Source organism: Gymnoscopelus microlampas, assembly GCF_963454915.1.
Source record: "Gymnoscopelus microlampas genome assembly, contig: SCAFFOLD_85, whole genome shotgun sequence".
Lineage (NCBI taxonomy): Eukaryota > Metazoa > Chordata > Actinopteri > Myctophiformes > Myctophidae > Gymnoscopelus > Gymnoscopelus microlampas.
Window position 1 is genome coordinate 35,554 of NW_028155636.1, and position 13,355 is coordinate 48,908.

General features: G+C 44.0%; 2 protein-coding genes across 7 annotated transcripts; both read left to right on the plus strand.

Annotated features, from left to right (window-relative positions):
* Positions 1–1,021: 1,021 nt before the first annotated feature.
* On the plus strand, positions 1,022–10,801 carry LOC311041344 (dynactin subunit 1-like). 6 transcript variants are annotated; one of them, XM_084086256.1, is made up of 12 exons: positions 1,022–1,071; positions 1,906–2,024; positions 3,565–3,693; positions 5,234–5,356; positions 5,725–5,888; positions 6,377–6,476; positions 7,240–7,380; positions 7,838–7,988; positions 8,467–8,574; positions 9,760–9,980; positions 10,436–10,586; positions 10,686–10,801. In XM_084086256.1, exons 2-6 carry the CDS (start codon positions 1,950–1,952, stop codon positions 6,417–6,419), a joined length of 534 nt encoding a protein of 177 aa, XP_083942382.1. In that variant the 5' UTR covers positions 1,022–1,071; positions 1,906–1,949; the 3' UTR covers positions 6,420–6,476; positions 7,240–7,380; positions 7,838–7,988; positions 8,467–8,574; positions 9,760–9,980; positions 10,436–10,586; positions 10,686–10,801. The 6 variants fall into 6 exon arrangements, with proteins under 6 accessions (XP_083942382.1, XP_083942383.1, XP_083942378.1 ...); XM_084086257.1 differs by lacking the exons at positions 1,022–1,071; positions 1,906–2,024 and adding an exon at positions 2,469–3,393; XM_084086252.1 differs by lacking the exons at positions 1,022–1,071; positions 1,906–2,024 and having other exon boundaries at positions 2,469–3,693.
* Positions 10,802–11,020: 219 nt separating this feature from the next.
* Positions 11,021–12,939, plus strand: LOC311041345 (acetyl-CoA carboxylase 1-like). The gene is made up of 6 exons (XM_084086258.1): positions 11,021–11,108; positions 11,203–11,393; positions 11,523–11,623; positions 11,923–12,024; positions 12,201–12,293; positions 12,509–12,939. Exons 1-3 carry the CDS (start codon positions 11,071–11,073, stop codon positions 11,594–11,596), a joined length of 303 nt encoding a protein of 100 aa, XP_083942384.1. The 5' UTR covers positions 11,021–11,070; the 3' UTR covers positions 11,597–11,623; positions 11,923–12,024; positions 12,201–12,293; positions 12,509–12,939.
* Positions 12,940–13,355: the final 416 nt, after the last annotated feature.

The window sequence follows — 13,355 nt, forward strand, 5'->3', positions numbered from 1 at the left end:
AAATTATTAAAAAGCAAAGAAAAGCCATATATTTCACTGCCACCTGTTTTTTTGTTTTATTAGTTGCACAATGAAACAAATGAACGGCAGCCAATGATACAAAACGACATCATTCAAATGTGTGATGTACATTGCTGTGCTACACAATGTTACTGAAACCCATGCTATTCTGAAGGGACAACAGATGGATAAATGTTGCACAGAGCACAGCAAACTCTGACCATCTTGTCAAGAGATGTAGGCTCTCGCTCTCCTGGAGTTGCAGTCTGGTAGAGATAGAGATGGGTAATGTGCTTTGTAATATGGTGTACTTGTCCCTCACAAGACCAATGACCCGTTCTACATGGATCCGAACTGTTGCTCAGTCCCCTCGTTGTCTCAAGTTGCTTTTTCCCTTTAGTGAAGTCAGTTATTTTTAGATGAGCACCGTGTTAAGGCCAGGGAGTGTATCATACCATATCCCACTATGAGAATGAATATTAATTTTGATTATGTCTTGTGCTGTCATGCAACAGTTTTGTAAGATCTATCATTGCACAAACTAATATGTCAATACAATGGTAATCATATTGACAGATTGATTGATATAGTGTCTCTATGAAACAATAATGTAATTAATATGTCAATACAATGGTAATCATATTGACATATTGATTGATATAGTGTCTCTATGAAACAATAATGTAATTAAAAAGAGACACAGTCACTACTTGAGGTGCATTGCTATGCACGATGATAATGTAACTGATGTTAACCATGACTCCTAATGATTTGTTTTTTTTTAACTTAGTTTTACCCATTTTGGGTTATTTATATGGTATTGGGTTATTTTTGGTTATTTTTGTACCCAACAGCATGTATATTATTTGTTTACCTACATTGCCTGTGGGCACAATCCACTTTTACAATGTGTAGTTCATTTGACTGAAAGAAACTACTATAATGGCGGCCGTGAGCGGTGAACGCGTGACGCGTCTATCTATTTGTTGAACCCTACGTCTTACGTCACTGACTGTATCCAGAAGTGGTTTAGCGCACGCTCCACACAAATATAGCAGCAGACCAGAAAAGGTTTGTATATCTTTTATATCTACATAGCGAAGTCACATTGTCTGTGTTACGTTAGTTAACAGTACCTATAACATCAAGAAGTCTATATTTCCCCTATTTGATCGAGCCCAGAGTTAGTTGGTTTGGCTCAATGGCTAATGTGGCTAACTATTATGCTAACATGGACCTAACATATTGGCTTAGCGTTCGTTTTAAAGACAAGATAATTCTGATATTCTGACGTTTCTGGTTGCATATAAAACGTAGCAACTGGTGCTTTTCAACTCCCAAATGTTCCATGTCTCCCAAAAAATAATGTTGGTTAGGTAACTTGTGAGTAGTGGAGTGGTGTAAATACTCAAATGTTTTACTTGAGTAAATGCATCAATACTGCAATGTAGAAATTACAAGTAAAAGTCCAGAATTCACTTGAGAATTTACTTGAGTAAAGGTACAAAAGTATTGGCATCAAAAAGTACTTAAATTATCAAAAGTAAAAGTACTCAAATGTTTACATGCCTGCTGCAAATAAATTATGAAAAATACATACAGTACAACCCAGAATGTTGTACCCCTCCTCCTCCTAATCCCTCAGTCAAAATAGTGCATTGAATGCAACTATCCATAATTGTTATAGTGATTATTCTAACGATTACTTTTTCGATTAACCAAATTTGTTTTATTTTTTATATATTATCAAATGGATCTTTTGTAATCAATTCAACCGATAGTTCTTAATTAACCGTTGCACCCCTAAAAGCAACCAATAGATGCATGTCATGTACTGTATAGCATGTTCCACTGTTCTTCTGTATCTTGTACACATTATTATGTCCATTCATTTATCTGTGCCAGATCTATGGAACGCCAACCCCTATGAGTGCCTGCCTGCCACTGTCATGTTTACAACCATGAACAAGATGGCCACTGCCATGCAAGAGGGAGAGTATGACTCAGAGAAGCCTCAGAACCAAGTAAAACAACATTTAATGTATATTCACTATATATTCAACAGGGTACTATTGAGGTAGAAGATGTTTAAAGTGGTAGTATTGAAAATGGAAGCAAGACATAGACTATGTTTTTTTCTCTTTTACAGTATGTTTTAGGCATTCGTTAAGTCACTAATCCATGGTTACTACCAAAGAATATGGATTTAAGTTTAAAGCAAACAGTGCCGTGACTACACGTGTACATGTTCTAACACACACTGGCCCTCATTTATCAACGCAGCGTATAAACCGGTGCATATTTTTCCATATATTCGGCCGTACACCAACGTCGAAGTCACATTTATCAACGCATCCTACACAGCTGATCCCAGCGTACATTTGGTCCCAGCCTTGATAAATCTGACGTCTGAAAACGAGCGTCATTTAAATAACACGCCCTTAAATATTCTCGAAACGCCCCGATTTTACGACATGAAGAACCAGAATACGACCAAAGAAAGAGCTTAGCCGGCTCGCCTCGCCTCGCTGCCTGTCAAGTCACATAAACACACCCCACACACACACACAGGCACGCACGCACACATGCACACGCCCCCCTCTCTCTCTCGCTCTCTCACACACAGACATGCGCCCAACTGTGTCTTTCATAATCCGTTACGGTGCAATATTTGTCAGTCAGTAGGCTTGTAGCCTACATGAATGACATATTATGATAGGCCTACCAATCACATCGCCATTAATGGAATACGTTTGTATATTTATTTACCCCATACCGAGCAGTGCGCGTTCGATAGTTACACTAAAGCAGTCATGTATTCCCCATGAGACTCGGGCGGTCTGCAGACTGCAGTGATCCTGTGCCGCCACCCACGTTATAAGAGATTGTATCGTCAGGTTTATATCCTTAACCCAGCCAGGTTGTAGCCTATATAACTCTCTATGACATAACTCCATACCATAGGACAAGCTACTGTAAGTTTGTAGACCTCACTGTCCCGACCGCGCGACTCCCGACGCAAAAGCGCTCGTTATTTTGAAAATAGCAGATCTACAAGCTCACAACGCGTCGCGATGCGATGCGACGCTGGCTTGTGAGCTTGTAGATTTGCTATTTTCAATGCAGCCAGATCTACAATCTTATCTGAATGACTGTTAAAGCAGTTTGTTTAAATTAATTTATAATGTTATATTTTCACAGGGATTATTTATTAGTGTAGATATACATTTTGGAGTGGATTATGTGTCCAGATGCTTGTCAGACCGTCAGACAATGCTGCTCAGCAGGTCTAGAATGGAATAAACGGGCGCAGCCAACGTCAACAACTGGTCTCGACCAGACGTGAGATGAAGGATGAAGCCCACGTCAGGATATATTGATAAATGCCGAAAGGTGCGGTGATCACGCCGTACGCTCATTATTCGGGCTGCACCGCGTTGATAAATGAGGGCCACTGTGTTCAACATGGCTTCTCCTTCAGTTTTGCATCATCAAATTACTCTTAACTGGAGCAGGGCCTTGTTTTTCAACCCAGTTTTAGATGTTGCCTTTGTCATTTCCCAGAACTCTCCACCGGCGGAGCTGCACGCAGCAGCTCTGAGAGCAGACATCACTGATGCAGAGGGTCTTGATATGAAGCTGGAGGACAGAGAGACCGTCATTAAGGAGCTTAAGAAGTCCCTTAAGATCAAGGTAGGGACAGTGGCCCTCATTTATCAACGCAGCGTATAAACCGGCGCATATTTTTTATATTATATATATTCGGCCGTACACCAACGTCGAAGTCACATTTATCAACGCATCCTACACAGCTGATCCGAACGTACACTTGGTCCCAGCGTTGATAAATGTCACGGCTGAAACCGAGCGTCATTTAAATAACACGCCCTTAAATATTCTCAAAACGCCCCGATTTTTCGACATGAAGACGAACTAGAATACGACCAAAGACATGAAAAGCCAATAAGAAATAGTTTCCCCCGATAGCCTCGCCTCGCCGCACACGCCCCTCTCTCTCTCTCACTCACACACACACACACACACACACACACACACACACACACACGCCCCCCCAGCTTTGTTTCTCATTTAATCCGTACCGTAGCGGTAGGCTTGTAGCCTACATGAATGACATTATGATACCAAATCACATCGCCATGAATGGAATACGTTTGTATATTAATTTATTTAACCCATACCGAGCAGTGCGCGTTCGAGTTACACTAAAATAAAGCCATCATGTAGGCTATTCCCATTTCCCAGTGAGACTCGGACCGTCGGACGGGCGAGTCCTGTCCCGCTCCGCGTTAATGAGAGATATCCTGGAGAGAACATTAATGAATGAAGGATGGTGTGTGTTGGACCATGGGTTAAATGTCTGATCTCCCGGTGGCCATGAAAATATAACGGCAGCGCCGCTAAACTCCCGAGAGTGCCCTCCAGAAGCGCTGTATATTTTGAAAATAGCAGATCTACAAGCTCACAACGCGTCGCGATGCGACGCTGGCTTGTGAGCTTGTATATCTGCTATTTTCAATGCAGCCAGATCTACAATCTTATCTGAATGACTGCTAAAGCAAAAGCAGTTTTTTTTTTTTAAATTACTTTATAAAATGTTCACAGGGATTATTTATTAGTGTAGATATACATTTAATTATTTATGAGTGGATTATGTGTCCAGATGCCTGTCAGACAGTCAGACAATGCTGATCCGCAGGTCTAGGATGGAATAAACGGGCGCAGCCAACGTCAACAACTGGTCTCGACCAGACGTGAGATCTCAGCGTACCGTAGGATGAAGCCCACGTCAGGATATATTGATAAATGCCGAAAGGTGCGGTGATCTCGCCGTACGCCCATTATTTGGGCTGCACCGTGTTGATAAATGAGGGCCAGTCTGTGGTTAGAAATGGTGTTTCAATGTCAATTTGTGTTTTAATTAGTTTAATCACCTGACCATTAGCTTAAGTTCTCAAGTGGTACTTGTCTGGCACTCACTATACAATCTATACAAGTGTTTTGTATAAGTGGACCCTCAGTCCACTCAGGATTTTGTAATCGGATAAGTGAAGTCCTAAAGTGTTCAGTCTGTCATATAAGATAAAGAGTCATTGTGATCCCAACTGTGATCCAATCCAGACACTAGAGAATCCAGAGAATATTAGTACAGAACTTTAGAAGAGTGGTTTAAAAAGGAAGTGTAAATAAATGGAGGTAATTTTGTGTTTTCCAGGGAGAGGAGCTGAGCGAGGCCAGCGTGCGCTTGAGTCTGCTGGAGAAGAAGCTGACAGCTCATCAAGACGCAGATGAACGTGTGGAGAAGATACAGACGCTGACACTGCTCAAGAAGAAAGAAGTAGGATTGTTTTTCAAAGCATGCACTTGCATGTGAGCTGTAGTAATTGTAACATAATCACATATAGGCTCAAGCCCTATAGTCTCAATATACACACCACTCATAATTGACTGAAGGCAAATGTACGTAATTCTCAAATATTCATCCATATACAAGCCATGACTAGAAGTAAATGCAACACTGGAATACACGCTTAAAGTAAGTAATAGGTGCTCTGCTCTGCTGCTGTAAAACGCTTTGAAGAGAATAGACTTTCACAAATTGTGAAATCTTTCTTGCCACTGATGGAAGTGATTCAGCATTTTGGAGATATCTTCTTCTCTGATGTTTAGTATCAGTCTGCTCCATAACAGCAATGTTTTTCTTAGGGGAGTTTGAGGAAACCATGGATGCTCTGCCGACATCGACCAACTGGAATCCGAGAAGGCAGAGCTGAAGCTGCCCATCAACAGCCAATCAAAGATGACCATCGACGGGCTGAGACGAACATCCCATCAGGCATAGCTGACATTGTCTCAGGGATGTTGGGAGGGTACGGAAATCAATCTGACATTCATTGTATTGTCTTCGTTTGCCACATACAGTACAAAATTATACTTTAAAATACTTACTTAGTTATGTGGTGAAAGATGAAGTCAGACCCAGGTGCTGATTAAACCCCTACGTGACCCTAACACCCGCTGATTCCCTCTCTGTCGCCTCTTTGTGTGTGTCTATGTATCTTGTTTCCTTTCCTTTCCGTCTCTGCACCTCCTTATAACTTACAGAAAAACAAAAAGATACCTGCACACTGAAGTCATACTGGCTTCTGTCACTTCATGCTGTAGTTGTTGTCTATACTTGTCTGTTTTGCTCTTGCATGCCAAAGATTCTCAATACTTAATTCCTAGATGTACACTGGATTTCGTTGAACAAACTCATGTCAACACAATGTTTTTGCATAACCCAAAAAGCATTACTTCTATTTTTCAGTGTTTTTCCAGGTCTTGTGCTGATAACTAATATCTCTTATCCCCACAGCAGGCATGGTGTCGGGTGCAGGTGTTGGACTCTCCACTGCTGACACTCTCTCTCAGAGACTCTGCATCAGACAACTGAAGAATGAGAACACAGGCTCAAGGTGGGTCAGTGTCTTTAACGTGTCTTCTTCATTTAACCAGACAGGTTATTAAGAACAAATTTGTTCTTAATAAGCAGAAATGAGTGTGTTCCATAGACTTGGGCCGGTGGGGGGCATGACATTGGATTGAAATGATTATGGCTGTTAGTATAGAGTGAAATACTCACACTATAGAGCCTATGGTCTCCATATTCCCTCTTCCCATCCAATCAGGAGAAGCTCTCTCATAGCAACATGCCGGAAAAGGGTCAAAGATGTGATTGTCTACCTGGGAATTATGTTTTCATCACTGCCGATCGGAGCTAATAAATACTGTACCTACTAGTCATTATTATGTCCCAGGAGCTGATTGTAACCTTTACCAGTAAAGATAAAAGCTAGATGTTAGTTAGTGGAGTTTTTGTACAGTGGGAAAGGGGCTTAAGTGTATTGAGGACAGAATGCTACTTAACCAGAAACCATGGTATTTGTAAGCTGTATCTACTACAAGCTTTGATATGTCCTTTGTGGTACTCTGAGGGGAGCAGATTTCTTCCTGCAAAACCACATGACCTTTTTTTTGTAGGCGTTTAATACAAGGTTTAGTATTCTGAAGGCTTGTGACTTTAAAAGAAATGGTTGGGCCAACTGAGCACAGGACTGTCATTAGCATGTATAATAATTGCCTCGGAAGCACTAGTACTGACTTTAGTTTCAAGTTGCAGGTGTATATAACATGAATATTGCTAAATAGCCATTCCAATTTCATTTGTTTACGCATTAGGGCCTGGACATGTTTCCCAATTACAATGGCTGTGAGGACCGTGTCGCGGGTTCGACTCCCGATCCCGACGACCTTTGCTGCGTGTCACCCCCCCATCTCTCTCCCCATTTCCTCTCAGTCTACTGTCATCTATCAATAAAGGTAAAAAAGCCCCAAAAATATCTTTAAAAAAACTTACTACTTTTGAGAGGAGCTGCTACATGTTTCCATAGCCATTCATGAATTGAACTCAACTAGGTAATAAGCTCACCATTCAACATAGCTTCAAACTGCATGCAGTGACATTAATAAGTTGTTAATGAGGTTGTTTGACTCTTTAGTCTGGGTAAGTCGGAAAGAATAGTGCAATTCCCCAAAATCTAAACTATCCCTTGAACTCTGTAACCACTTAAACCCTATATTCTTTGTTGACCGGGGTCCTCCAGCGGTCTAATACTTGATTGCTTCTTTTTTTCTTCCCTCTACACTACAAATATCTTCATCTGTAATAATGACATACCCCACATAAGGACGCTAGGGTTGATGGGTTTCTGTTTTGTATGATGTGAACGACACCCAGTGAGATTTTAACAGTTGTCTTTGTCTCTACATACTGTAGTAACATGGTGGTGGCTGTGAAGGAACTGTCTATCAGGGGGGACTTCAGGACCACTGTAGAGTACCTCATAAAGCTCCTGGAGACTGAGAGCTTCCAGCATAACCGCATTGAGACTGGCTGGCTGGACAGGCTCTTCTCAGAGAAGATGCAGGTACAGCCATATCTCCCATTTGGGGGCGACCTATGAGGGACATGTAGCATGTAGGACCACATTTCTTATGGCAGTGGTATTTTTTTCAAAGACCCCCATATCTTCAGAGTTACAGACCTGTTAAGGGTCCATTCGGAACCCCCCCCCCCCCAAGGAACCCTGAGGGTCCCTGGACCTCACTTTGAGAACCACTGTCTTATGGCATTAAGAAATCACTGTAACCTCAAGTAATTGTTGTGTTATGTGATGATGATTGTACGACATGGATCTAAAAATGTTATTTTGCCATTATGTCCCCATGCTGTGTTCTAGTCAAACCGAGTGTACGCAGTCAAGTGTGTGATTAGACTATGGTAGATGGAAGCTTGATCTTACTGGCATTGTTCTCATTGTTCTCAACACATTGAAATGGCCACTTTGTTTTAGTTTTATGATAAAAACGAAGACCGTTAGGATGAGTATAGTGCTATGTGTGCAGGGCAGGCAGAGCGTCCGGACACCATGCTGGGGATCGTGAGCGGTGCTCTCCCCGTAGCCGATGTCAACCTGAGGAACAGTGTGTCCAACTTCCTGCACTCACTGAAAGGTACAAAAAGAATAAACAAAGTACTGTCTTAACCCATTTTGGGCGGGAAGCCCTTTTTGTAACTAGACCTTTCAGGACGGGGACCCCTTTTGGGGTTGTTGTTGCTATGTACAGTACATAGCAACATACATGTTTTGTAATTATTGAAGAAATATGTTTTTCAGAAACTTAGGTCTGGATTTAGAAGGCGTTTTTAGAATGGGCCTCAGGTCTAAATGGGTGTCTGTCGACTAGAATATGAACCTGCCCCCAGATCTGCTGATGTCAGGATAGAAAACACACAAGCCTCACAGCTAGAAGGTCCTCGGTTTGATTCCCGCCGGGGACGCTGTGGGCATCAGTGCCCATACCCAAGGTGGGGTTGTTGAAAGGGCCTTTCTGTGTGGAGTTTGCATGTTCTCCTTGTGTCCCTTAGGGTAGGTAGGTACCCTCACAAAAACATGCAGTAATCCTGGTCTCTATACTGCCTCCCCCTGGTGATGGAGGGGAAAGGAACTGGTTGGAATAACGTGTTCCTTCCACGCACTACGTCCAACCGTGGAATTTCCCCCCTGTCAGGTGATAAGAAGCGGCTTGCTAGCTCCTCATGCATTGAAGGAGGCATGAGCTCAGTTCTGGGCTCTCCCTAGGCTGGGAGAGTAGCGGCCAGGATTACATAGGCAATTGGCACTGGTAGAAAAAATGGGTTACAAAAGTGTGGGATTAAAAAAAGAAAAAAGGATAGAAAACACATCCACTGAGCATCAGGGTGGAAAAGCGGTGAAGTTCCTGCCCACCACTGCAGAGACTAGGGGTTTGAATCCTCCACGGTGCATCCGGCTTGGCCAGGCTCTCCAGCAAACCCAATTTCTATCGCTACACTAGTGACTCCTACAGGTTGGCCGGAGCCGGTTCAGCCGGATGTGAAACCGAGAGGAATGGCATGTTCCACCACATGCGTTACGTACACCCCCCTGGTGAAACTCCTCACTGTCAGGTGAAAATAAATGGCTGGCGACTCCATGTGTATTGAATTAGGCACATGGTTGTCTGCAGCCTCCCACATGACCAAATGTAGGGGTTGGCAGTGACAGGGACTACACAAGAGGGGAAAAACGTTGAATCGGCATAATGACGAAATTGGGAAAAGGGGGAATATAAATAACCGCACCCACTAACACACACATCTCCCACTGTCTTTGCCAGAGGTCAGGTGTTACCTGCACACACGCTCCTCAACACGGTGGATGTGGAGCTGATCTATGAAGGCCGTTGCGTGACATGACAGTCTCCCAACTCCTACGTGCTCATCATGAACCATGCATCTGCCGAGATGTATGTCCATCGCCTCAGCGACTGAGGCCTTCTGCTCTCATATGACGGCAGCAGCTGTACCACCTACTGTACATGAAAGAGGAGGTGGACAGGTACATTGCTGTTTAATGTTTAGAACCTCAATTAACCTTCATCGTATGACGCTGTGGCATGCTGACAATAGCCGATCTGCAAGCTCACAACACGTCGACTCGCACCCCGGCGCGTTGGGAGCTTGCAGATTGCCTATTTTTGGGGGGTGACCAATGCCTATTCTTGGGGGGTGCAGTACGTTAGTCCGACAGCGCATTCCTCCGACAGCGCAGCGCTCCGACGTTTCAATACTAAACCCGAACCAAACCCGCACCCTAAGCCTAACCGCACGCTGATGCCACATAGTCGGAGAAAAGGTCTGTCGGATTATCGCATGCCTCCCATTCTTGGGTGGTGACCAATTCCTGTTGACTTTTTTGGGCATTTTGGGCACAATCCTCCCTGCCATTCTGATTTGTATATACAATATTCAATGGTTAAACTTGGTTAGTACTGTTTGTTTTGTATTTTGCAGGTATCCCATCACTATTGGGAACACGACTTGTGTTTTTGAGAAGGAGAATGACCCGTCGCTGCTGCGCTTGCCCTCGGCAGGAAAACTCATCCAGTACACTGTAGAGGACGGTGGGCACGTGTTCTCTGGCCAGTGCTATACTGAGATGGAGGTGTGATATCCAAATGAAAGAGCATTAACGGCAAATTCGCCCTAATTTCATGGACATGAATTTATAGATGTAAACTGCATTAACATGTGTGTTTTCCAGGTGATGAAGATGGTGATGACTCTGACCGCTTCAGAGTCTGGTTGTGTTCATTATGTGAGAGGGCCGGGGCTGCACTAGAGCCTGGCTGCGTCATTGCCAAGCTCCAACTGGACGACCCCAGCAGAGTGCAGCAGGTATATTATGTGGACTACGCCTGTTCTTGTGTCATTGCCGATCTACAAGCCTGTGAGCTTGTATGTTCACCTATTTCGGCATCCCCAGAATAGGGACGCTAGGGTTCATATGCTCCTCTAACTATGTGTTTTTGTCCCTAAGGCGGAGCTGCACACAGGGGCCCTGCCCACTATCCAGGCTGTAGCATTGAGAGGGGGGAAGCTACACAGAGTGTTCCACAGTACACTGGACCACCTGATCCACATCATGAATGGCTACTGCCTGCCCGAACCGTTCTTCTGCATCAAGGTCCGAGTTCACACGTGCATAAGAAACAAACACCTACCTAGCTAACAGTACAGTGGTTGATAAACATGCTGTTCTTTCTATCTCCCCAGCTTAGGGAGCGGGTGGAGAGGCTGATGAAGACCATGCGAGATCCCTCCTTGCCAGTGTTGGAGCTGCAGGACATCATGACCAGTGTGTCTGGTCACATTCTCCCTGCTGTTGAGAAGGCTGTCAAGAAAGACATGACACAGTATGTCAGCAACATAACCTCAGTGCTGTGCCAGTTCCCAAGCCAGCACCCAGCAGGTAATGCACGAGCGCTCGTTTCTAAATGAGGCTGTATATTTATTCACATGATTCAGACAGGTTCTTTCTTACTTCAAATCAAGACAAATGGTTTAATTATGAACATGGAATGTTATCCCTCATTTCCAGATCGCCAACATCCTCGACAGCCATGCTGCTACTCTGAACAGGAAGTCAGAGAGAGAGAGAGGTCTTCTTCATGAACACTCGGAGCATTGTGCAGTTCAGAAGTGAGTATATCCTAGGATATACTAGCGCCTTTTCTGCCCGTCATCCTCCACCCTTCACATCATTTTGAAGCTTAGGCTACTTAGGCGACTAACCAAGGGGCAATTTGAAGACCTGTTGAGTGTTGTTCAAGTGTGTATTTGCACTTCGTGAAGAAAAAAAAGCTGACATGGCCAACGAGCTCAACTACATATTCTCCCACGCCCAAGTTCCCAAAAATAATCTCCTGGTCACTAGTTAGTGTACAAATTGAATGAACACTGGGGATTTGACTCTGTACGTTGTCCTCTTGCGTGTCTAGGACCAGCTGTGTGGGCGAGATCCCACCCTCGTCGATGACCATCCTGACCGAGCTCACCCAGCTCAGCAAGACGACCAACGCCCATTCAGCTGAATGAAAATGGTATGTGGCTACAGCACACATACAAAGATGCCCCATGTGAAACCGTTAAGTCACCACTTAATCATTAAGGGGTGACTTAGCAGGATGCATTAAGGTTTAATGCGTCCTGCAGCAGCTATATTAATTCATGACCAACTGAAAATAATTGATGCCCAAATTATTTTACACTCCCCCAGGTGCTGATAGCCTCCCACCTGCCCTCCTATGAGCTCAGGCACAACCAGGTGGCCTACACTTGACGGACAGCACTGTGACAGTCCATGTCATAGGTATGGTATGAGCTCAATACCCCCCCCCCCCCCCCCCCCCCCCCACACACACACACACACACACACACGCAAACACAAACACACGCAATGCATGCATGCTCCATCAGCTGTGTAGACTTTTTCAGACTGAGAGCAAATATGACAGTTTAGCCGGTGAATTTGAAAGACGCATGCATGAATGCTTCTTCTATCTAACCATTTGCAAAATGTGTCAGTTCAAGAACTGACATGTACCAGGTGCAGGTACTGAGGGTCCGTATTGCAGACCTGCCAGAAGCATCCAAGACGCCACTGTGGCCATCAAAGAGTTTTCATTTTCTATTGTCAGGCTGTGGCCATGGTTGGAGCCCATCTCTGCCACTTGTATGAAGAAGAACAAGAGAAGTTTCACTCGGTCATCACAGATGCAGAGTGAGGCATCAAGCTGGGCAAATTAGGGGTTTGTATTGTAGATGAAAACCACAGTTTGATATTCACTTGCTTATTTCATATATAGTATTTTAACATGGCTGCACTTTTGGAAATCACAAGCAGCAAGCTGTCTTTCTCAAATGTTAAAACAGGGCAACAGATATTTGGCCTATGTACATGGATTTCAGAACTTGCACTATTTAGTTTGTTTCAATGCCTGGGTAGAATGTGTTGCATGGTCAATTAATAAAAAAAGACTGTTTGAATACAACACTGATGATGTTTCCAAGTTTGTGCATCAGTAGATGTTTTTGTTTACTGTAAACTGAGAGTGGGAGTACCGATGACATTCAGGAACAGACTGGGTGATGACATCTGGAGAGATGGAGGACAGATGAAGGAGGAGCCAGGCCCGGAGACAACCCACAGTGCCTAGAGCCTCCTAGTGTCGCCAACACCTCCTGCTAATATGTCATCAGCCACCTTAACCCCCAATTAGCTCTGTCTCTAAACCTCCCCTCTAAGAGACCGTGGGGGCAGTAGCATGCCACTTGACACAGGCCGGGGTCTGATTAGCCTCGGTCGGGTCGCCTGGAGTGTTGCAAGACCCGAAACACCCAGTGAGTCCAGGAAAGAACACTGATGATGTGT